This window comes from Melospiza melodia, unplaced genomic scaffold (assembly GCF_035770615.1).
Source record: "Melospiza melodia melodia isolate bMelMel2 unplaced genomic scaffold, bMelMel2.pri scaffold_37, whole genome shotgun sequence".
Taxonomy (NCBI): Eukaryota; Metazoa; Chordata; class Aves; order Passeriformes; family Passerellidae; genus Melospiza; species Melospiza melodia.
The window spans coordinates 2,038,456-2,063,123 of record NW_026948690.1 but is presented as its reverse complement, the minus strand read 5'-3'; the positions used below and the strand labels follow the sequence as shown (position 1 = coordinate 2,063,123).

The following is a 24,668-nucleotide window of genomic DNA, read 5'->3' as shown; positions in this document are numbered from 1 at the left end:
ACAGGGAGTGACAGGGAGTCACTCTGAGCATGACTGGAATCATACTGGGAGGATCTGGGAGTGACTGGGATCATACCGGGGGTGGTTGTAACCATACTGGTGTGGACTGGGTGACTCTGGGATCATCCTGGGGGCTACTGGGATTACAGCAGATGAGAATGGATCCTGACTGGGGGTTACTGGGAGCTACTGGGCCCATGCTGGGAGGAAAATGTGGACAGAGTGGGAGCAGCTGGGATCAACTGGAAGATACTGAAAGCATGCTGAGGGGACTGAGACTATAACTGGGATTATATTGGGAGCAACTAAGGCGTTACTTCAGGCAACTGCCAGAAATTGAAATCATGCTGGAGGCAACTGGGAGGAACTGGGAAAGACTGGGATCATTCTGAGCTAACCAGAACATTACTGGGCACACTGGGATATACTGGGAGTGTCTGTGACCATACTGGGGGCACTGGAACCACACTGCAAACAGCTGGGACCATGCCGGCAGCAACTGGGAGTGAGTGGGACCATGCTGAGAGGGACTGGGACTATTCGAGGGACAACTGGGATCATACTGGGAGGAACTGGGAACAACTGGGACTATTCTGGCAGCAGCTGGGGTCATACTGGGATCACAGTGGGAGCAGCTGGGTCCATGCTGGCTGAGACTGGGATCACACTGTGGGTGACTGGAATCATACTGGGATTGACTGGGAGTTGCTGTGGGCAACTGGAATCATGCTGAAAGCAACTGGGAGGAAGTGGGAGTGACTGGGAGAATGCTGGGGGCAACTGGGATATACTGGGAGACACTGGGAGTCATAAGGATCATACTGGACGCTACTGGGGTCCTGCTGGCATTGATAGGGAGCAACTGGGATCCCACTGGGGGCCACTGGCATCATACTGGGAGTGACTGGGATCCTACTGGGACTATAGTGGGTGTCAATAGACCCTGACTGGGGTTACTGGGAGCTACCAGGCCCATGTTGGCAGCTGCCTGCGCACACACTGGGAGGAACTGGGAGAAACTGGGAATGACAGGATGCATGCTGGTGACAACTGGGGTGTCCTGGCAGTGACTGGGATAAAACTGGGGGCAGCTGAACCACACTCAGGTAACTGGGAGTGCCTGGCAATGAGTACGAGTATGTTCAGGGCAACTGGGATATGCTGGGAGTGCCTGAGACCATGCAGGTGGTGACTGGAACCACACTGGGAGCCACTGGGAATGTGCTGGGGGAACTGGGACCATGCTGGGGGCAACTGGGGGCAAGTGTGAGTGACTGGGGCCCTGGTGGGAGAGACTAGGATCATACTGGGAGATACTGGGACTATACTAGGGGACACTGGGAGAACTGGGAATACACTGGATGAAAGTGGGAGCAACTAGGAGCAACTGGGGTCATGTTGGGGACAAATTGCATCATAATTGGGAATGACTGTGAGTGCCTGGGTTCATACTGGGAAGAGGAGGGATCCTGCCAGGAGTGAGGGGAAGTGACCAGGAACATCCTGGGAGTGACAAGGAAACTGGAAGGACACAGGAGCAGCAACTGGACTCATGCTGGGAGCAGGGCTCCAGGACAGAATAAAGGCAGGTGCCAAACCCAAAAAGGTGAGGTTTAAGAACTCCAAGTGCCAGGTCCTGCACTTTGGCCACAGCAACCCCTGCAGCACTACAGGCTGGGGACAGAGTGGCTGGAGAGCAGCCAGGCAGAAAGGGACCTGCAGGGAGTGATGGACAGCAGGCTGGACATGAGCCAGCAGTGTGCCCAGGTGGCCAAGAAGGCCAATGGCTCCTGGCCTGCATCAGCAATGGTGTGGCCAGCAGGAGCAGGGCAGGGATTGTTCCCCTGTGCTCAGGACTGGTTGGGCAGCACCTCGAGTGGTGTGTCCAGTTCTGTGCCCACCAATTTAGGAAGGACATGGAGGGGCTGGAACATGTCCAGAGAAGGACAACAAGGCTGGTGAGGGGTCTGGAACACAAGTCCTGTGAGAAGTGGCTAAGGGAGCTGGGGTTCTTTATCCTGGACAAAGGGAGGCTCAGAAGACACAAGGCGGTGTCAGGGCAGAGGTTAGACTTGATGATCTCCAAAGTCTTTTCCAGCCTTGCTGATTCTGGGATTCTCTGAAAGCACCCTTGCAGCAGTTGCAGGAGGAGCCCTGGGCCTCCTCTTCAGCAGCTCCAGCAGCCCAGGTCCCTCAGCTTCTCCTGCCAGCCCCAAAGCCCATCCTGTCAGTCCTGCAGAGCCTCTGCAGCTCCTCCTCACTGCCCAGAACAGGGAGCCCCAGAGCCAGACAGAGCAGCCCAGATGTGCCCCCCTGGCCTGGGGTGCCGCTGGCAAGGGAGCAGCACCAGGCACTGCAGGAGCCTGCAGACAATTCCTGCAGCACTTGTAGGATGATCCTGCTGCCCAAGGGACGTTCCCATGGCACCAAGTCAGGAACTGCAATGGGGAGTGGGGCCAGAGAGGAAAGGGCAAACAGGGATGGGCAGTTTCAGGGCAGGGAATAGGGGTGAGCAATGGGAAGAAATGTGTACCAGTGAAGAGTAAAAAAATGAAAGGTGAAGCCAAGGAAATGCTCAGGGCAGTTTAGGGGTGGCTGCCAGGCAGCCCCGGCTCTGAGCAACAGCGTCTGCAGTGGGACAGGAAACTCCCAGCTGATGGGAACAAACTTTCTGGCTGAGTGCAGAGGCCAGGACAAAGCTGAGTGGTTTCCCTGGTGTCCCCCAGCCCTTGCTGGCCCCAGGGGCTGATGGCATTTGTGCTCCCTCAGGTTCATGTCCCCACACCAACAGCATGGGGGTGCTCCCCCTGCTCTGTGCAATGCAAACAGGGGCTGCTGAGCCAGTGCTGCCGTGTCTGTGCCTGCAAGGATGGGGCACCTGTGTGAGCCGGGGGAGAGGCCAGGGCTGCAGAGGGGGGATGTTGTTGGCAGCTCCATGAGGACGCTCTGGGACGCTGCCCTGGGCTGTGCAGTGCACTGGAGATGGATCAGCCCCTGCTCTACTGCTCCTTCCCGTCTGCCCCAGGGCCCTTGCAGAGCCCCAGCCATGCTGTTTGCCCCCAGCCTCCCCACAGCCAGCCTGGGGCTGCTCACGGGGCTTTTCTGTGCTGAGCATTGGCCTGGCCGTGTTCTTGAGAGAGCCTGAGCAAGGAGCCTGGAGCCCCCAGGGCCTGGCCTGAGGCATCAGCGCTGCCCCAGCAGTGCCCATGGCCTGTCCCTACTGCAGCCCCGGCACTGCCACCCCCAGGGCTGTGCCCGGCCCCGAGAGCACTCAGGCCCTGCAGCAACACCAGGGCCACCAGGGCAGCGGGGCAGGGCCAGGGCAGCAGCACTGGCAACACCAAGTGCTGCTGCTGCTGCTGGGCACAGCTGCTGGGCCAGCCCTGATCTGCCCCCAGCTCTGCACACAGACATTGCTGCTGCAGCCCCAGAGAAGGAACAAAAGGCATCCCTGCAGAAAACTTGGCTGGGAGATCGTTTAGTTCCTTTAAAGCCACCAAGAACACAGCCCCTCGTTCACACAGTCTGTGAGCTCAGGGAAGGTGGAGAGAAACAAAATGAGAAAAGGCCCAAACACTGATATTTATTATGGACAATATAAGAAACCTTAAAAAAGGGGGAAAAAACCCACAACCAAACCAACAAGAAATATTCAAAATTACTTTTATTACAAGTGATTTGCAAACACTGGCCTGCAGTTTAATGTTTCTGAAAGCATCTAGTCATCAGTCTCCACACTGCAGCCTTGAGCTCCTGGTTCCTCAGGCTGTAGATGAGGGGGTTCAGGGCTGGAGGCACCACCGAGTACAGAACTGACAGGGCCAGATCCAGGGATGGGGAGGACATGGAGGGGGGCTTCAAGTGAGCAAAGATTAGAGTGCTGAGGAACAGGGAGAGCACAGCCAGGTGAGGGAGGCAGGTGGAAAAGGCTTTGTGCCGTCCCTGCTCAGAGGAGATCCTCAGCACGGCCCTGAAGATCTGCACATAGGAGAAAACAATGAACACAAAACAGCAAAGTCCTAAAGATACACTAACAGCAATGAGCCCCAGTTGTTTAAAGTTGGAGTGTGAGCAGGAGAGCTTGAGGATCTGTGGGATTTCGCAGAAGAACTGGCCCACGACATTGCCATGGCACAGGGGCAGGGAAAATGTATTGGCCGTGTGCATGAGAGTATTGAGAAAGGCACTGGCCCAGGCAGCTGCTGCCATGTGGGCACAAGCTCTGCTGCCCAGGAGGATCCCGTAGTGCAGGGGTTTGCAGATGGACACGTAGCGGTCGTAGCACATGATGGTCAGGAGGAAAAGCTCTGCTGAGATGAAGAACATAAAGAAAAAGAGCTGAGCAGCACATCCTGAGTAGGTGATGTCCCTGGTGTCCCAGAGGGAATTGTGCATGGCTTTGGGGACAGTGGTGCAGAGTGAGCCCAGATCACTGAGGGCCAGGTTGAGCAGGAAGAAGAACATGGGCATGTGCAGGTGGTGGCCGCAGGCTACGGCGCTGATGATGAGGCCGTTGCCCAGGAGGGCAGCCAGGGAGATGCCCAGCAAGAGGCAGAAGTGCAGGAGCTGCAGCTGCCGCGTGTCTGCCAATGCCAGCAGGAGGAAGTGCCTGATGGAGCTGCTGTTGGACATTTGCTGTGGCTGCACATGGGGACCTGTTCATGGATAAAGGACAGTGAAGATTTATAAGAGATACCTGTAAGCAAAATCAAAGCCATTTCCCATACACCCTCCTTTGTAACACACACGTACATGCTTCTCTGTTTCAGAGTTCTGAGGTTTTCTTTTGAAGCTGCCCCCATGTCTCTCCTGCTATTCTAGGATATCAGAAACCCTTAGCATGCCCTTGGTATAACAGAGTGAGTTCCCTGAGGCACGTGAATGAGTGGAGACTGTCGGGAGATGGTCACACTTGATTGTGTTTTGAGTTTATCTTGGCTTTCTCTTTTCCTAAATGGAGGATATGCTCATTACTAAGTTTTTTGTAAAGATAACGTGATCTTTGCTGAGAGCAGATGGATCCACCACAGCCCAGTTCCACATTTTTAGCCAAGGGCTCTCTTTGCTCATTTCACCAACCCAACAGCATTTTCAGTGTCACAACACCTCTGCCTTTCCGCAGCAATCTTACACCTCAGAGATGCTCTAGGACAGCTTTGCACCCTGGATTGGAGCTCCCAGCTTGGACTGAAATCTCAGGGAGTCTTCCTAGTGTCCTTATGATGGCTTTGGATGGAGGGAGATGCAGCTCCTTCCCTGGCTGCACTCACAACATTGCCCAGAGCCGGGCACTGGGGACAGCATCACCCTCAGCCAGCTGTGCCCCCTGCCAGAGCCCCCAGGGCCAGGCAGCTGCTCCCAGCCCTGTGCTCTGCAGAGGGAACTGGGCCCGCGGCTGCAGAGCTGCCCCACGGCTCTGCTGCAGCTCTGCCTGCACAGGAGGGGCTGCACGCCTTGGAGCCCCGGCCCTGAGGGCAGAGGCTTGGCTGGGGCACAGGAGGGAGGGGGCTTGTTCAGAGGGAGGGGCTGCACTGGAGGGGATCCTGTGGACATCTCTAAACTCTCCCTGCCACAGCATCTCTGGGTATTGTTTTCTCTCCTTTCCTGATATTCTCTCTGCTTCCTGCAGATTTTCTTCCTGCAGGTGTTTCCCTGTGCCTGATCTCTCCCTGCCAGCACTCACAGACCCCAAATCTCTGTGCACTCTCCTTGGCCTGACAGAACCCTGCCTGTTTGCAAGGCACTGTCTGGGGGCAGGTTCTGTTTCTAGCCTAGAGAAAAGATTGCTCAGACTGAGCCTGATGGGTCCAGCAAAGGTGATGCTGGTGCTTTCCATGGGCAGAGTGGCTGAAAGCACATTAGGGATCGCCTGTGAACCTATTGATCACTAAAAGGAACAGTTTAGATCTCTCGGGAAAGTGTGAAAATTCATAATTAATAATAAACCACTAATATTTATCCCTCCCTCCCTGCCATGCTCCAATAGTTGGAAACTGAATACCTAGCCTTTGTAAATTTCCTCATTTGTTATCAAAATCATTGTATTGGAAATATTCTATGACTGTTTAGAACATCTCAGCATGTCAGAACTTCATGAGCATTTCACCTCCTCTGCACCAGAAATACCCAGAATTGTACTCACAGGGTCTGTAGGCACTGGCATGTTCCAGCTTTAGGAGATGGCTCCAAAATCTGCAGCTGCATTGTACTTCAGCCAGAGGTTCCTGTGCCAAGGGCTGGCAGTGATTCTGCCCCAGGCACTTCTCAGCACCTTCCCAGCCCTGACTGATTGAAGCTCTCTGTGCCTCTGTGCTGTGCCCAGCGTGGCTGCAGGCAGTGTCCCAGCCCTGCTGGGCTGGCAGAAGAGCTGCTCATCAAGAGAAATATGCTTTTGAAGCTCTTCTTGGTTACCAGGAGCTGCCTCTGTGCCAGCAGCCCAGCCCAGCTCAGCATCACAGTCAAAAACATTAATGAGCCTCTGGGGCTTTGTGCTGAGGCCCTGAACATCAGTCCCTGAGAGGGAGCTGAAGAAACCTCTCCAGAACTCCAAGTCAGAATCCAACTCCAAACTTTCTTGGACTTTTAATGGGTCCCACTGAAGGACACAACTGAGAAAGTGTCCCCAGGCCCCAGGCAGAGCAGAGAACTGCAGGCAGTGATGGCAGGTGGGGACAAAGAGAAGCCAAGTCTTGGTGCCCTGGGGCACAGCAGGGTCTGTGCCACCAAGGGCTTTGAGGAGACACCTTGTCCTGAGGCACGGGGGCCTCCTGGCACAGCCCCAGCCAGGCTGGGCACTGTCAGCCCCTTGTCCTGCCCTCAGCATCCCCCCCTAGCCCACATCCCAGTGGCCTCAAGGATCTGCTGGAAGGAGTCCCTGGGGAGCCTTGCTCAACAATGGCCCTGGGGGTCTATAATGCTCCCTTCAGGGACTGTAGGTTTTTCAAAGGACTTTGAGTTTTGCTTTTGCCTTGGAGTCTCTGAGAGGTCTGTGCAATCATGGCCTCCAATTATCTGCTGTAATTAGTCCCTTCAGAGCCTTTGTCAATAATAACACTCAGTGGGCTCATTAATGCTTCAAGGTACTTCAGTTATTTTAAGGTACTTGGTGTTTCCCTTTTGATACTGACTCTGTCAGACGTTTGTGCAATCATGGTCCCAATTTTCTGCCTTAACAAGTCCCTTGAGAGCTTTGTACTGACACTCAGTGGGGTCATTAATGCTTCGAGATACTCAAGATTTTTAACGTGCTTTATGGTTTTAAGAATACTTTTAGGTACTTTTAAGGATTTTCTTGCCCACACTGAGTCTCTGAGAGGTTTTTTGCCATTCTGACCTCCAGTTCTCTCCTCCAAGGAGTCCATGAGGAGCCTGTGTTGGGTATCTTCCCGCTTTCTGTTTTACAACAAAGACAGAACTGAAGAATTTTGTAAGACTTTCTAAAAGCATCTAAACAAAGATGAGACAATTAACAATACAACAACAGCTAAGAAAATTAAATGTCCTGTTTTAGATAGACATCATCCAACCCTTTAGTCCATTGGATTGGAAGAGTTTATTGAACCAGTCTTCGTTTTCCACTTGAAGCTTCTTGAACCCTTCCTTCAGTATCTGAATGCTCTTGTGGATTGACTCCCTGTGGCTGGAGAGGTGTATGCAATGCATGCCCTCAGAGTCTACACTGCCCATGTGCCCAGAGTAAAAACTCTATCGCTGTTCTGCAGGGTGGCATGTCTGATCGTCTCTATGTCTGAGAGCAGGCCACTCAGTGTGAGGGAGGTAGCATTGGTTTGCTTACTTAACAGGCACCCAAGATGGTCTGATTGTCCTAAATCTTTAGCTGCAGCCACCCAAGGTAGTCCAAATTGAGGGTGCTGCCATCCGATATCTGGATTAAAGCTTTCAAAGCCACCTCTTTGATATCATCCCATACTTCTCTGAGGATACTTGCTGCTTGATCATCTGGTAGGCTATGTTGTCCTTCTCCAGCTAGATGGTTGATTGTCAGTTCCGCTCTTGCCTCATTATTAGCATAGTCATTGCTGTTAATTGATTTAGTAAATACTTCCATCCCCCTTCCCACAGGGTGTATTCTGTAGGTGACAACAACATGGTCATAATATATTTTAAATCATAGGGGGTTAAGATACATGCTGTAAACATGGCCCTCATTAGGCCATTAAAACAAGGTTAAGTCCTTCCTCTGGTCTTTAGCTGCCCTAACAGATCCATGATATCCCCGTAAACCAATGGCTGATAGCTGGGATTCTGCCCCCTTCTTTCATAACATACGAGGGCAATGAGAAGTTTTGAGAACATTTTCCATTCTCCTTCATTAACTGCTTCTTTCCAGATCCTTTTCTAGGGATCTTCTGGGGTTGAGGGGTGAGGTTGCTGTGAGGAGTCCAAACTGTCTTCTGGGGAGGAAGAATACCTTGGAGGAGAAACATTTGGATTAGATATAGTGCGACCGTTGGGCTTAGTATCTGTGACCATGGGGGTTACATTTTTGCTGGAGGGTGAGGCAAAGGGCACTGTCATTTTGTCAGGTTTTGGGGAGGAAGGGCCTTGATTTAGGATGGCCTACTTCTGGGCTGGCCTTCTGGAGGCATGGCCCAGGGTGGAGGTGGAATGATTGACAGTGGGCATGACCCGCAGTTGTGGGAATAGAATCTGGAGGTTCGTTCAGGGCGGAAGAGAAGGTTGTATAGCAGGAAGTGGAGGAGCTAAGATGGAGGGAGAATGGTTGGGCTCCCAAGCCACATTCAGGCTCCTTCCATCTTGAGTCTCAAGGGCATGATGCTCCAAGACCACGTGGCCATTGCCATCTTGGATCATCGTGGAAGGTCTGAGAAAGGCAGGTTTGAGGGGAGGTCCTGAGTTTGGAGTGACTCAGTGTGGTGTGGAAGATGGGGAACATGTGGGATACAATGGGGTCCCTTTTGATCAAAAATTGTACAGTTTAACTCCCATTGAGTCCCAAAATTCAGTGGTATGGATTTCATCAGGAGAGGCATCTGGAAAATTTTTAATGATCCACCTCATAATTTATTTTAATTTGTTCTTTGAAAATATTATGTCCTGATCAGTGAGAATAAAGCATCCATATATGCTCCTTTCTACTTTGGACATCTGGCTGCCCATTTTTCTCTTTCTCTGCCCTATGGGGAAGAGCCACCAGAACACCCCAAATGAATTATGGGAGGTGGGTGCATATTGTAAAAACACAGTGGCAAAATGGGCAATAAATGTCTTGCATTTCCCCAAACCCACTTGCAATCCTATGCAGGTGAAACCGTCATTGTGCCTGCTGATCCTGGGCAAGGTTCCTTGAAGTAACGATGAATCCACCAGGCCTGGCACAATTCAAAATTCTGGGGAGCACTGGCCTATCCATCAGCTAACCCCAGCTGACGTGACTGACACAGGGAGCCCTGTATGTCATGGTCTCAGTTCAGGCACCAAATGTCCCAATAAGGGTGGCTGTGACAAACCTCTGTGGTCCCTGACTTCAGGGCAAGGGTGGTGAAAATGAAAAGGAGCAGGATCAATGGAGTTGCTTAAAAGGAACTTTTATAACACAGGGTGAAAAACAATAGACATGGAGAAGTTGAGAACAGTACAAGGGGCAGAATCCTAAGACCCGAGACAAAGGAAAAGCAACAACATTTAAACTTGGGGTTAGAACACTCTAGAACAATAACCATATAGGAAAAAACAAGTAACCAGTAAGGGAGTAAAACTTTGACAAGTTAGTATAGCAACACTTAAGGCTTATGGGGGAACACTCAAGCTTACCCTAAGTTAAACAAATGATTCTCAGGGCTTGAAACTCATGCCCAATTATTTTGGAGTAAAATCTGGCTGACTCTGAGTTACTGCTGGGCTAAGTACCACACCGCTACTTTGCACTGGCCCTTTTGGGACCAGGTGTCCAGGTTTAGAGCAAATTTGGAGGAGTGTTGGTCTCTCGGCTGTCTTAATGACCTGGAAAGGCTTGGGGATGGCCTTGGGCAGCCCACGCTCCAAAGGACGAGAAGAGGCTTCAGGTGTTTTCTCGGTCTTCAGTGTTTATTAGTTTTTTATCTAAAAGATTTTCTCTCGGCCCGACAGAGGTCCGCACAGCAAGCCAGCCATGAGCACACTGAGAGCCCCCGGGGCGGTCACTTATCTTTATACTCAAAACTACGTATACAATATTTACCTATTTCCCCCAATACCTTTCACCCTTATTGACCAGTGCACTTTTAGTAATAACCAATCCCAAAGTGCCACCATCACCACAGAAGATGGAGGCTAAGAAGAAGAAGAAGAAGGACAGGACACGCCCCAATTCCTCCACCTTACTTCTCTAGACCCCCCTGTACAGAAATCCTAAACCTTGTGTTTCACACTCTGATTAACTTATCCCTTCACCATTTATCCCAGTGAAATCCTCCCATCCTCATACAGGTGTCGTCTCCCGTGCAGGATCAAAGTCCAGCCACCAGACACTCCTGGCAACATTCCAGGACCTCCGAGCCCCCCAAGGGTGGTCTTGGTGACTCGGCACATCAGTCCTGAGGTGCTGAGATCCCACAGAGGAGGATCCCCCAAAGGAGCTCCAGTGGGAAAAGCAGATCCAATCAGCCCCTCCCTCCAGTTCATCCAGGAGGAAAAAAAAATACCTCCTTGGAGAAAGGTAGAAAAAACCTGTTTATTAAACAATAAAACCAAAAAAACATCAAACAATGAGACCCCTTGCCACTCTAAAAGAGATGACAAACAGAAAACCCCGGTTTGTAGCTCAGCTCACTCAGTCTCTGATCAGTCCCTCCGGTGCTGGAATTGTCGCAAGCCAGGCCCAGCCCGGTGGGCCACAGCTGCAGCTGCCAGTGCTCCCCTAGGTGTTCAATCCAGAGCAGTTTCAAGAGATCCAAGGAAAAAGAAAAAAAAAAAACAAAAAACGGTTCAGGGAACTTCTTTGCCTCAGCTAGCTAAAAACTAACTAAAAGCAAAAGAAGAGCTCTCTGTCCCGCTGTCTGTCCGCAGACAACACAGTCAGGAGCAGGAATGTGGAGGAGCGAGTGCAGTGTGTGAAAACAAACTGTGCGCTTCTTCTCTCCCCCCCTTCACTCTCTGGAACACTCTTAAAGGTACAAAACTTATTACTCAACATAAACAGAATGAGACGATTGGGGATAAAAGCATCATATAGTCAACCCAGGACATTCCACCCCTTATCCCCATATCGTCTGCTTACTACTAAAACTAATATAAATTCTAACTCTACAAGTACATACATGATACCTCCATTATACAGCTATACACAGACAATGGTAATAACATTCAGCATCAGTGATATTTACATAGATTTTATCCAACAATCAGATCTCCCTGAGGCACACAATGCGTTCTTCCATCTTTTTGCATTATCCACCATGTGCAACGTGGTCCCTGAGCAAAAACAACCCCACAAATGGGTTTGTCTGTATTTTAAGCAGGATTAATCCAAACTGTCTTCCCTAATAAACCTCTGACATGTACCACTGGGACTTTGTCTCCATCTACTCTCTGCAAAGGCTCAGATTGGGCAGGGCCCACTCGGTTAGTAGAGCCTCGGCTGTTAACTAACCAGGTGGCTTTTGCCAGATGCTGTTCCCAGTTCTTGAAAGATCCCCCACCTAATGCTTTCAATGTGGTGTTCAAAAGTCCATTGTACCTCTCCACTTTTCCTGCAGCTGGTGCATGGTAGGGGATATGGTACACCCACTCAATGCCATGTTCCCTAGCCCAGGTGTTGATACGGCTGTTCTTGAAATGAGTCCCATTGTCTGACTCGATCCTCTCAGGGGTACCATGTCTCCACAGAACTTCCTTTTCCAGGCCCAGGATGGTGTTCTGGGCTGCAGCATGAGACACAGGGTAGGTCTCCAACCATCCAGTGGTGGCTTCCACCATGCTCAGCACGTACCAGTTGCCCTGGCATGTCTGGGCCAGTGTGATACAGTCAATCTGCCAGGCCTCCCCAAACTTGTACTTGGACCACCGCCCACCGTACCACAGGGGCTTCACTCGCTTGGCCTGCTTGATGGCAGCACATGTCTCACAGTCATGGATAACCTGAGAAATACTGTTCATGGTTAAAACCACCCCTCGGTCTCGTGCCCACTTATAGGTGGCATCCCTGCCCTGATGGCCTGAGGCATTATGGGCCCATCTAGCTAGGAATAACTCTCCCTTATGTTCCCAATCTACGTCTATTTTGGACACCCCTATCTTTGCAGCCTGGTCTACTTGCTCATTGTTTTGGTGCTCCTCATTATCTCTACTCTTGGGTACATGGGCATCTACATGGCAGACCTTCACAGGCAGTTTCCCTACCCAGGTAGCAATGTCTTTCCACTCTTCAGCAGCCCAAATTGATTTTCCTCTATGCTGCAGTTGACCTCTTTCCACCTCTCCAGCCATCCCCACAGAGCATTGGCTACCATCCATGAATCAGTATAAAGGTAGAGCTTTGGCCATTTCTCTCTCTCAGCAATGTCCAGGGCCAGTTGAACAGCTTTGAGTTCAGCAAGTTGGCTTGATCCACCTTCTCCTTCAGTGGCCTCTGCCACCTGTCGTGTGGGGCTCCATACGGCTGCTTTCCACTTCTGGTTCATTCCCACAATGCGGCAAGAACCATCAGTGAAAAGAGTGTATCATGTATCTTCTGCTGGCAGTTGGTTTTATGGTGAAGCTTCTTCAGCCTGTGTCACTTCTTGTTCCCCTTTATCAGCGAGACCAAAGTTTTCACCTTCGGGCCAGTTTGTAATTATTTCCAGAATCCCAGGGCGATTCAGTTTTCCAATACGGGTGTGCTGTGTGATAACAGCAATCCATTTGCTTCATGTAGCACTGGTGGCATGGTGCAGAGAGGGAACTTTTGCTTTGAACATCCACCCCAATACTGGTAGTCGGAGTGCCAGGAGGAGTTGTGCTTCAGTGCCTATTACCTCTGAGGCACCCTGGACTCCTGCATTCTCCACCAAAAAATATCATGGTTTAGGCCTAGCACAAAGCCAGTGCTCCCCCATGAGAATACCCTCTCCCTGGTGTCTGCTGTGAGATGTGACCAGGAATAAGCAAAGCAGGCTCCTGCTTAGAAATAAAGAAAACTTTATTAACTAAATTACAAGAAAATAAGAAAGAAGGAAAAAATGCAAAAAACCTTACAAAAGCACTTTCCTCCTTCCCCCCACCAAATTTCCCAATGCAATACATTCCCCCACATCACTAACTCTCAGTCCGGCACCACCCTTTAGAATACTCAATCTCCAGTTCATGAGGAGGAGAGGAGTCCTTCTTGCACCACAGGCTTCCCCTGGAAACACGCTGAAACCTCGTGTGCTTCCATGTCACTCAGCCCCGCTCGGAAAGTCCTTTTGCCATTGTGACATCTTCCTTCCGTGCCCAGTGCTCTCACCACTGTGTATGGACCAGAGCTGCTTTTAGGGTTGTCTTTTAAGGATGCCTTGTCTCACTCCAAAAAAAAGACCAGCCTCTCCTTTGGGACTGTCCCCCCCATTTTTTCACCCCCTGGGGCCGAGGGGTACCCACACTGAACCCTCCTGGTTCTGAGGTACTGCCTCCCCCTAAGTGCAGTCTCTGTGTCACAGGAATAAAAATGATTCAGTCTATGGCCACACAAGAAAAGTCCAGCCAAAAGGCCACTCCATCATCTCTCCCCCCACTCAGCCAGTCTTCTTCACTTCCCACGGGCCTAGTCCTTGTTATCTCATCTCTTATCTCTCTTCTTATTCAGCTCCAGGAGGATCAGCATTTTGCAAGGTCTCAATCATGTAAGAAAAGGGTTAAAAATTTCAGTCTCTGCCTGTCCCAGAGCTCTGGAACTCCCACGCTGCCCTGCCGGGCACCTTCTCGCTGCACTCCCCCCCCTTCTCCTCCTGGGCCGGCTGCTATCACATTTGGTCGCTGGCTCTCCCTCTCTCTCTCCTTGGGGGGGGGGGGTGGCTGTCCGATGTCTCTTGATGCTCCTCCACCCTTCCACCGTCAAGGGCCTCTTCACCTCCCATCTCTGTCCAGGCCCAGGCCTACCACATGGCTGCCCCTTCCCTGCCCAGCAGCAGCAGCTGGACGGGGAAGGGAGATCCGACCTCTTTGCATCGAAGTCCCAAGACAGCCTCCCAGGGTCGAAGCTCTGGTTTTTCACCCCTGTGTGTTCTCGAAGGGGTGTCCAAACCCCACTGGCCACATCAGGTGCCAATATCAAAATCTGAGCACCCATTGGTTTGACCACAGCATCCCAGAATTCCCACTTCTTCCTGGTCAAACCAGCACATTCCCTGACACCCCTGGACTTCAACTTCTCCTTTTTGCTCAGTCTCATAGACCCTCAGCTCCTTTTCCCTCTGGCAATTCTTTCTGATATACCCACTCTCTTTACAGTAAAATCAAACTGCTCCTGGGTTCCCTTATTTCCCAAATTCTCCTTTTTGTGCCCAGTCCCAAGGAGCTGCATCCCCCCTCCATCTATATTCCCGCATTTGGAATCCCTCTCCCTTACCTGGGTAGTTCTTTATGTGCTGGTTTCCTTCCCTAATGGCAGTTACCATTACCCTGGCTTTTGCCTTGGCCTTCTCTTAGTCCCTCTTTACATACTCCTTCTGTGCTTCTCTTAAAAGATTCTCTAACCTCCTTTCTTGCCAACCATCGAGCTTTTCTAACTTTCTCCCTATATCTGGCCAGGCATGAGTGGTGAAATTTATCTTTAGTAAAATCTGTCCTGCCACCGTGTCAGGGCCAACTCCTAAATATTGCCTCATATTTTTCCTCAACCTTTCTAACCACTCTGTTGGGGTTTCTTCCTTCTTTTTCTGCTCATTGAAAGCCTTACGGGCATTTTACATGGATCTGCCTCTTTGATACCACTTGTAATCAGTGTTCTGTATTCCTCCACGTCTTTCTTTCCCCCAGTGCTGTTGTAGTCCCAGGTGGGGTGCACTATGGGCATTTTCAGGTCCCCAGGAGGTCCTTTCACATGCTCTCTTTCCCATATCCATATCTCAGCCACTTGGATTATCTTTGTGATGTCTTTCCTCTGATGTGAACTGTCTTTCCTCTGATGTGAACAACAAAATCATTATTGATTGCATCTCCTCCCATGTATAAATATTGGGCCCCAGAAATTGTTCCACTAATCAACTGTTCCAATAATCTAGTAATCCTTTCTATTATTTCTTGAACATTCCCACATCAGAAGAACTGAGAGGCATGGTTACAAATCTAATTCCTCCCGGCACCCCACACAGAGGTACTTCCCTCAGGGGATATAATCCCACTGCTTGTTTCCCATCCCCTGATCTGCTTTCCTCTCCTTGTGCCACCCTGTTTGTGGTGTTTTGACTAGGCCCATCAGGGGTAGGGGAGGTGCATCTGGGGTTATTGGAGGTGGAGGGGCTGTGTTCTAATGAGTCCCATTCTTTATTTTCTGATACCTTACACATGCTCAACTTTGAGGGTGAACTGTCCCTTCCACAGCAGGCAGCATAGTCACTCTCTTCCTGATTGAATGGTTTCTTAGTTCTTACATGGTTGTTTAATGCCTGACACATCCATCCTTCATCTGACCCGTATCTCAGCCAGCATACATGATTGCTCCTAATATCCCTTCTGGTCCATTCTGCCATGCAATTTTGAATCACTTTGAGCTCATCCTTATCTCTGGTATTTGGGTCATATTTCCACTGGGCTAGTTTCCTTCCCAGTGGGCTATTTGGAGGTAGACCTATTAGTACCTCTTCAATTTCTACTCCTCCACTTGGGGATTCCCTATTTGCCCACAGTCCCATCCTGACCGGCCAATCACAGGCCCTCCTCTGACAGAGCCCATCTTTCAACCACAGGCCCTCCGGACAGAGCCTGCCTCTCTCAGAAGGGAAAAGGAAAGGGGGGCCGGGAAAAAAAGAAATGAGGAAAGAGAAGGAAAGGGAAGAGAGAGAAAAAAACCCAAAAAACTGTACTTCTCTTTTGACAAGTAAAAATAAAAAAACCCTTATGATTCAGGGGCTTCCGTATCACCGGATTGGTCCCTGCCCTTCCTCTCCTCCTCGGTTCAATGCTCTGGTCCCACAGTTGCACTCTGCTCCCTGTCTCACCTGCCACATCTCAGCGATGGCCTGCCCCTGGTCCAATTTGCCTTGGCAGCTGCAGTCCCACCCCTGGCCCGACCTGGCTCAGCTTCGGCAGCTCCGCAGGCCCCGATTCGACTCAGCAGGTTCCATCCCGCTTTTGACCCAACTTGGTTCTGCTTTGGTGGCTCTGCTCACCCCAATTCAACTCGGAGGCTCTGCCCGCCCCAGTTCGGCTCGGTGGCTGCAGTCCTGCCCCTGGCCTGACTCGGCTCAGCCTCAGCGGCTCTGCCTGCCCTGATTTGGCTCGGCTCAGCAGCCAGCCCAGCCTGATCCCCTCAGTTTCATGGCTCTGCCCTGACATGGCTTGGCTTGGCTTGGCTTGGCAGCCGGACTGCCCCGACCCCCTTGGCTCGGCAGCACACGAACTGCTGCACCAGCTCCTGGGTGACCCCCTGCAGCAAACCCCTCGGCAATCACCCCGCTTCCAGCCCGGCTTTGGCCGGCCCTGGAAATTACAGCGCTGGCTGCACCCCAGAGGCTGCCTCCACTCTGAGCACTACGCGAGCCACCGTGCCATGTGGAGCTCACCAGTTTCCTTGGTGTGTGCTAGATGGGAATCCCGCCGCGGGTCCCCAGTGGGTGAACCCTGCTCCCAAGTCCCCACAAACCCTTCAATCTTATGTGTCCCGCCAGCCATGGGGTCCTTGTCTATGGGATCCCCACTTTCCTCCCCGCCATGTGTCCCACTGTTCCTTTTTCCTCTCTACCGTCCAATATCCAGATGCTTCAAGGGACCAGGATGGATCCAGTATTTTACTAATGTGAAACTCACTTTCATACACTGGAATTATGGCATCACAATCTGGCCAAAAATAGTTATGTGGATGCTCACTCCCCTTCCTCTCTTTTCTTTATCCAGTCTCTTGGTTTCTTTGGGCTTACAACTTGCAACGACTGGTGGAACTGGAAGAGTCCAATAGACTTTGCCCAATATGTGGTGAGGGGCGCCCCTTTTAAAAACTCCTAAGGCCACCAGGTGTATTTCTCAGACGAGTCCCAGTTTGTGAGAAATTATACTTACTTCCAAAAATTCAAAAGGATTATTAAAACCTTATCCAAAAAATACAACAGAAGACTGAATAAAGAAAATATTATGGCACTGGAAGTAAACGATTTTTTCCCACCTTGTGCTCATCCACACAATGCATGTTTCGCCTTTTAACCGTTTAGCCCCTCTCAAATCTTGTTAATCAACTCTTTCTTTGCTGTCCAGTGGTGGAGGTCACTTCCTTTACATCTTGATTGGAGGTCAGGTGTTGCCATAGTAACAAGTCAACCCTCCCAAATACCCCAACTACCAGGTAACCCTGTGATAACAATACAAGGGGGGTAAACCATAACTGTAAATCTATAAAACTTGTCTTAACATATCCATAACATCTGCCTTTTGTGAGACTCAACCATCACGTTACTGATCTATCACACAATTATTTCAAAACTGCTTTCTGTTTCACCCTGACTTCCCCTGCAGAGGAACAGAGCATCTTTCAGGCACTTCTACAAGCTCAGGCTTCTCATTTCATGAGGAATCTGGGATGGAAATGGCCGTATTAAGGAGGAGAAAAGCAGAGGAAATGGATTAGAAACTCTTAGAAAAAAATACCCTTCTTACAGACAAAGTTCACCAACTCAGTCCCTGCATTTCTCCTTTTTAGATTTTTTCAGTCTTCTATTCTGGGAGGTGCAGCTTCTTCTGCTGCTTATCATGAACTGATTGTTATCAAGCTCTTGATTTATACCAGCACAAGAGATGTAGAATCATCTAAACTGAAAACAGAAAGAAACTGCCTTTGACAACCAATTTTCATGTTCTAGATTACTTTACAGGTTTTTATGGAGATGTGTGAATGATTATCACACAACTCTCCATTTCTGGCTGCAACTTCTGGAAATACTCTGAATTCAGTCAGGGTTGCGTTCCCCAACAAGTCCTGGTACCACCTCCTGTTTTCTTAGCCTGGAACAGTAACAATGAAAACCTCACCAATGGCACAGCTCCCCAGTCCACCAGGAAAAGAAAGGACAAGCTGTCAAGTTTTCTAAACATTTGTCCTGCTTTGCTGCAAGAGTCCTGCTGCAGGCACAGTGTGCGAAAACCAAGAGAAGCTGCAGGTGGTGGCACATCTTGTGGCAGGAGCTTGACCTCGTTCTCCAGGAAAGGTTTTTGAAAAAAGCAGACAGCACTGTGGAGAAGATTCCTGGGAAACTGAACCAGCATTCCAGAAGTGAAATGAAAATGGAAAGAAATCTGAAATGTTTTCATTTATTAATTTCCATGATCCCCTTTTCCATCTTGCACTACTTCTCCATGCCATGAATTCCAAATGCATCTCACCTTTAAGATCGATGACTTAGCAAGTTTTAGACACTCTAAAATACCATGAGCTGCACACAGTTTGCCTTACCCTGTTTTTGTTGGAAAGCGATGCTGGAGCCATCAGTGCAGTGCTTGGTTCGGGCACGAATCCTGCAGGAGGGGAATGTGCCCTGGCAGTGTGTGACCCTCAGCAGGGACAATGCTCAGCAATCCTGCAGGCAGGGAATGTGCCCCGGCTTTGTGTGACCCTCAGCAGGGACAGCGCTCAGCAATCCTGCAGGCAGGGAATGTGCCCCGGCAGCGTGTGACCCTCAGCAGGGACAATGCTCAGCAATGCTGCAGGCAGGGAATGTGCCCCGGCAGCGTGTGACCCACAGCAGGGACAATGCTCAGCAATCCTGCAGGCAGGGAATGTGCCCCGGCAGTGTGTGACCCTCAGCAGGGACAATGCTCAGCAATCCTGCAGGCAGGGAATGTGCCCCGGCAGTGTGTGACCCTCAGCAGGGACAATGCTCAGCAGCATTGCTGTGCTCGGTCTCCATGGAACCATGCCAGGAGCAGCTGCTGAGCTCAGAAGCCATCGCAGCCCCCGCCCTGCTCCAGAGCCCCTTGGCAGGGTGGGCTCCTGCCCTGGCTCTATGTGCCAGGAGCCGGCAGCGCTGGGTGCAGGGAGCCCAGGGAGGGCACAGAAACGCTGGGTGAGAAATGCTGGGGCACAGCGAGATGGGCGAGTGCAGCCGGCCAGGGCAGAGGAGCAGCACGCACAGGGGGCACAGCCTGCAGGACACATGGCCAAGGGGAGAAAACAACAAACTTCTCAGGAGGGTGGAGAACAAACTTTTGGTTGCAAACTTCAGAGAATGAGGTACTTGGGAAATCTGAGACAACGTGGGATCTCTGGAACTTTTCCTCCCTGTTGTAATTTTGCACTGTGGCACTGCTCAAAATGGCTTCTTCCACAAGGTTCTGCCCTGGGGATTTGTCCTCCCTGGTCTCCATCCTCAGCTCCCTGTCTGGGGGAGGAAGGACAAGGAGAGGATGGGATTTGCCTCTGTGCCAAAGGGAAGGGGAAGGAGATCCCCCCAGTGCATCCCCAGCAGGACGACATTGGCAGCAGGGTTGTCCTGCAGCCGGGGGCCAACGTGGGCTGGGAGACGGAGCAGGAGAGAGGGGGAAAGGGGCACTGACTTCATCCTCACCTGCCTGGGTGTGCTGGGGTATCTTCCTCTTCCTCACAGCCTCCTCCTCCATTCACCCAAGGTTTGGGAATGGGAAATCCTGGTTTGGGGAACAACAAGGTGTGAATGCCTTGGATTGGGGATTCCTCCTGCCCAAGTCCTTCTCTAGAAGACATCTGTTGTCCATAAAAACTCCAAAACTCAAGAGTGAATCCAAAAAAGCCACCAGGAGTGTCCCATTTCCAGTCTTATTCCTCTGGGGTTCCGGGGGTCCCCCATCTCAGGGCTGCTGGGAATCCCATGGGTCCTGGGAATACCCTCTCTCCAGGGCCTGCTTAGGGATGCTGGGGTGTTTTGGGATTCCCCTCTTCAGCCTCCCCTCAATCCAGCCACTTGGGGCTCCCACCTCTTCCAACTGCCTTGTCCTGGTTTAGGGCAAATTTGGGAGCAAACCTCCAAAGGGGTTTTCTCTAAAAAGCAGATTCAAGCAGCCCTTACCCCTAACCAGATCAGGAAAAGATTTCCTCTGAGAAAACGGGAAAAAAAACCTGTTTATTTAACAGGCAAAGCATTCACCAGCACAAAAAATGAACAATATTAAACAATAAAACCTCTTGCCGCTACAAAAGAGACGACAAGCTCAAAAAGTCCCTCTCTGGGCTGTAGCTTGGCTCACTCAGTCTCTTATCAGTCTCTTATCAGTCCCTTATTAGTCCCTCTGGTACTGGAAATGCCACTGCCCAGGCTCAGCCAGGTGGGCCACAGGTGTGAGGTGCTGGTGGTGTTCTGGGTGTTCAGTCCAGAGCAGGTTTAAACAGCTCCAAAGAAAAAGAAAAATCACAGTCCAGGGAACTTCCCTGCCTCAGCGAGCTAAAAACTAACCAAAAGCAGAGGAGAGCTCTGTCCTGCTGTCCGTCCAACTACAACCAACTGATACTTTAGGTTTTAAGTTTTTCTATTGTGTTTTGGTGTGCAGCTTTTAGCTTTATATTAAGTGTTACTGGGATCTTTTCACAGAGTGGTGAAGACAAAACAATCCTGTTCTAGCTGGAGACTCAAGGACAATTTCTTCAAACTTCAAGCCCAAAGCATAAACGATATGGAAAGAGGAGGGTGGGCAAGCAAGCAAGGAGGATTAAACTTCATAATTTGAAGATATTAATTGGGCAGTTATGTGCCAATGGACTAAAACTTTTAAAAATGTGAGATCTCGTGACCGAGCCCTCTTATGCTCCCATCTTGGAGCCATCCAGGCAGAGCCAAAGTTGTGGCTCCGGTACTGCCAGGGTGTGGCCTTTGAAGGTACTTCAATAAAAATCCACTTTATTCCTCTTAACTCCGTGTGGCCTCTATTCCAGCTCCTTGAGGCATCACAACAGTCCAGGAGCCAAAATGGGAAGGAGTGAGTGCAGTTTCTGAAAACAAACTGCAGCTTCTTCCTCCTCCCCTTCACTCTCAGGACCAGCATTAAAGGTGCAGAACTCATTTTTGAGCTAAACAGACCGATGGGGTACGAGCATCATGAAGTCACCCCAGGACACGCCCCTGTCAGGGTCAGGGGGTCCCGTCCCTGCGTCGTCTCTGGGCTGCCAGGGATACTCCGGCTCCAGTATAGCCCCTTCTCCTCTCCCCACCCCGGGCGTCCCCCATTCCACAGCCCCGGTTCTCACAGGGATCCCCAAAACCAATGTCCCGCCCTGTCGGTACCGGGCCATCCCCACGTGGACCCCCTGGGACCCTCCCAAGGGGCGATCGTGGATCCTCTGCCCCCAAAAAAGCTCCTCTTAGGGAGCCCGGAGATATCCTGGGGTCGAGTCCAGGATCTGCCAGCTCCTAACTCTCTCCTGGACACCCCTGGCTGGAGTTATTTGGGAATTTAGCTACTTGAGCTGGGCTTCTTGTAGAACTTTCAGCAGCCTTGTGTTCCTCACCATGCGGTGAATGAACCTTGTCAGTCTCGCTGGCATCATTTATTCCCTCTCCTCCAGTGATTTTAACAAACTTTTCAAGGAAGAACAACAAAATATTTTCTTTTTCACTGGCTACCCACAACAGACATTTTCTTCATCAGTTCTCCCATAAGTTCCCCAGGAGGAAGGAGAGACTGCATCCAAGTTTCCAAGAGTTCTTCCAGAAAGAACCACAATCTCCTCAGAGGAAGGAACCATGCTGTTGTCAAAGGCACTTGGGGTCAAAGAACAGTGCCTGAACTCACTGTGCCAAAATATTGTTGCAATATGGTGAAGAAAACTGGTAGAGAGATGCCTCTGCCCCAATTAAGGTGCTAACGAGACCAAATCCAAAGTAGATTTTATTAAACAGTAAATGTGAGGTAGAGAGAGAGATCGAAAAAAGGGAAAAGGAGGGGAGAGCAACTGAGTGACAGGGACAGAGTGGAGCAGAGAAAGTGTGACATTGTGCCCTGTGTGTGTGTTGCCATCCCACGGTGGGTGTTTTACACCTGAGCCAGTTTGGGTAAAGGGGGTGGTGTTCACCCCCTGAGCAGGGATTACCCCACTGTTTCAGGTTGCAATGTAAGATGTAACCAAATGCATGTTTTCAATCCCCATCTTCATCAACTGCTATAAACAGGTGGGGCAGTGTTCTTTATCTCTTCCATGACTCAGCCCTGATAACGCCCTCCAGGGGAGATATCTTCTGTGAATGGGCCATTGATTGTCACTGCAGGACTGATAAAATTCCATCATCCCATTGTGGGATGCTCCGCCTAGAGGGAGGATCCAAGCATTCCTATCTGGATATAAGCTGAGCCTTGCAACGCCAGGAGCACCTTGCCTACTGGATTCCCAGAGGACAAGAGCTCCATTACCACCACTGGACCTTCAGAGGAAGACCAGACCCTTCTACAGGATCACTGCTTTGACAGAACCACGTTCATCACTCCAACAGGACTGCACCCACCATTTAATGGGACTGCTGCCACCACCCTGACCAGCAGGGTGTCAGGTTATATCATGACTCTGTCAGTTTAAGGCAGTGTTTCTGTATCATTGCCTTGGTCGTAATTTTCTCATTAAATTGTAATTCTGACTTAGACTTTCCCTCATGTTTGCTGTCAAACCAGTACAAAACTCAATGTGCTCACCCCTTGTTTTCCTCCCAAAATAAAATTTCCCATTCCCAAACCTTCTCCTGATGGAGGAGAAAGCTGCAAGTAAGAGGAAGATGCCCTGGGACAGCCAGGCAGATGAGGAGGAAGTCAGTGCCCCTTTCCCCCTCTCTCCTGCTCCAGCTCAGGCAGGCTCAGGTTGGATGTCAGGAAAATGTTTTTGCCCAGAGGCTGCTGGGGCCCTGCCCAGGCTCCCCAGGGAAGGGTCCCAGCTCCAGGGCTCTCTGAGCTCCAGCAGCGTTTGGACAGCGCTGCCAGGCCCAGGCTGTCATTGTTGGGGTGTCCTGTGCAGGGCCAGCAGTTGGACTGGAGGATCCTGATGGGTCCCTCCCAGCTCAGCCAATTCTGTGGTTCTGGGATCCCATGAGCCTGGGGATGGGGCTGCCAATGGTTGCCATGGCAACGGGCTCTGGCTGCAGGCCTGAGCTGGTGTCCATGGCAACCACCCCTGGCATGGGGTCTCCATTGGAGCTGCCAAGGGACTGAGCATAGCAACAGGGAGCTGGTGATGGTTGCCATGGAAAGTGACCATAGCAACAGGGGACTAGGGATGGTTGCCATGGAAACTGACCATAGCAACAGGAGTCTGGTGATCATTGCCTGCTAAGGATCAGATTTGTCACAGGCCCTCAGAGGGGTTCCATGGAGACTTTCCAAGAGTCTCCAGGCTGTTCCAGAGCTGGAATGTCACAGGCAGAGACAGGGGCTCCATGGAGACCTCCCAGGGGTTTCTGGAGATGGTAAAGAGCCGTGGGGTCAGAGGCAGTCACAGCCATTCAGTGGTGACATCCCAGGGCACCTTAGGCGGCAAAGGCACCGATCTGTCACAGGCACTCATGGGGGCTCCACGGTGACATCCCAGGAGTCCCCAGGCTGCCAAAGAGCTGGGGTGTCCCAGACACTCACAGGGGTTCCTGTCATGGGCACAGTGGGAGCTTCAGGCAAAAGCTTTATTTCTTTATTGGAGAAACTCCTGCTGAGTCATGAGGTGAAGAAATGACACCCACTAGACATCATGGTTCCTCAAACCCCTGCAGAGCCCCTAGACTTCTAAAATTCCTTTTAAGAGAGGAGACTGGGAGTAGCTGGATCCAATCCCAGCCCCAGTATTTGTCAAAGGTGTAAAAGATTGAACAGGTGGAATTCAACTTTAACACAATTTGTCCTGCAGAATCAATGATAGAATACCCAAAAAATCTATATAAATATGTCTCTGGCTTATTCTGATCATGATCAGATGGAAAGATCACTAGCACAGTTATTTATTCCACAGTTCAGGAGCTATAACAATTATTAGAATATAGTGCTCTAGGCAGCAATTTTGAAGTCAACAGGGCCTTGCTGGAATTGTTGGAGCCCATAGCAGGCAGAGCCTCCTGCTCCAGCAGGAACTGCCTTTCCTGTGCCATCAGCAGGGCAGGTCCCGCTGCAGGAAAAGCCCCAGGCCAGCCCCAGCACAGGGAAGGACTCAGGCACAAGGGCAGAGTGCCGTGCTGGGAGCTGTGCCAGGGAGAGCCTGAGGCACCAAAGGCACCTTGGCAGCAGCAGCTGCTTGCAGGCCATGGCCAGAAGCCTCCCTTGGCAGCCCGGCCTGGTGGCCACCACTGCAGAGCTGCTGCCTCAGGGCTCATTCCTGGCTGGGCTCTGAAAAGCCACTTCTGCCCCAGGAGCCTGACTGGGAAGCCATTGGCCCCAGCACCCTGGGGACAAGATATTAATGACAAAACTCTTCATGCCAGCAGAGCCAAGGCAGGGGCAGAGGAAAGGACACAGCCAGGCCCAGGGGACAGGGCTGCCATGGCGATGGCTGTGAGGTCACTGCCCCTGCAGCAGCCTGGCTGCCCTCAGCAGACATTCTGGGCAGAAGCATT

The 24,668-nt window shown here is 51.0% G+C and overlaps 2 protein-coding genes across 2 annotated transcripts in view; one reads left to right on the top strand and one right to left on the bottom strand.

The window, feature by feature from the left end:
• Window positions 1-3,699: 3,699 nt before the first annotated feature.
• On the bottom strand, window positions 3,700-4,632 carry LOC134434484 (olfactory receptor 14C36-like). The gene has a single exon (XM_063183137.1). It carries the CDS (start codon window positions 4,630-4,632, stop codon window positions 3,700-3,702), a length of 933 nt encoding a protein of 310 aa, XP_063039207.1.
• Window positions 4,633-6,894: 2,262 nt separating this feature from the next.
• Window positions 6,895-24,668, top strand: part of LOC134434455 (nicotinate-nucleotide pyrophosphorylase [carboxylating]-like) — a 45,016-nt gene continuing 27,242 nt past the window's right edge. The window contains exon 1 of the mRNA XM_063183111.1: window positions 6,895-6,931. Coding sequence (XP_063039181.1) covers window positions 6,895-6,931 — 37 coding nt within the window. The remainder of the gene's footprint in view (window positions 6,932-24,668) is intronic.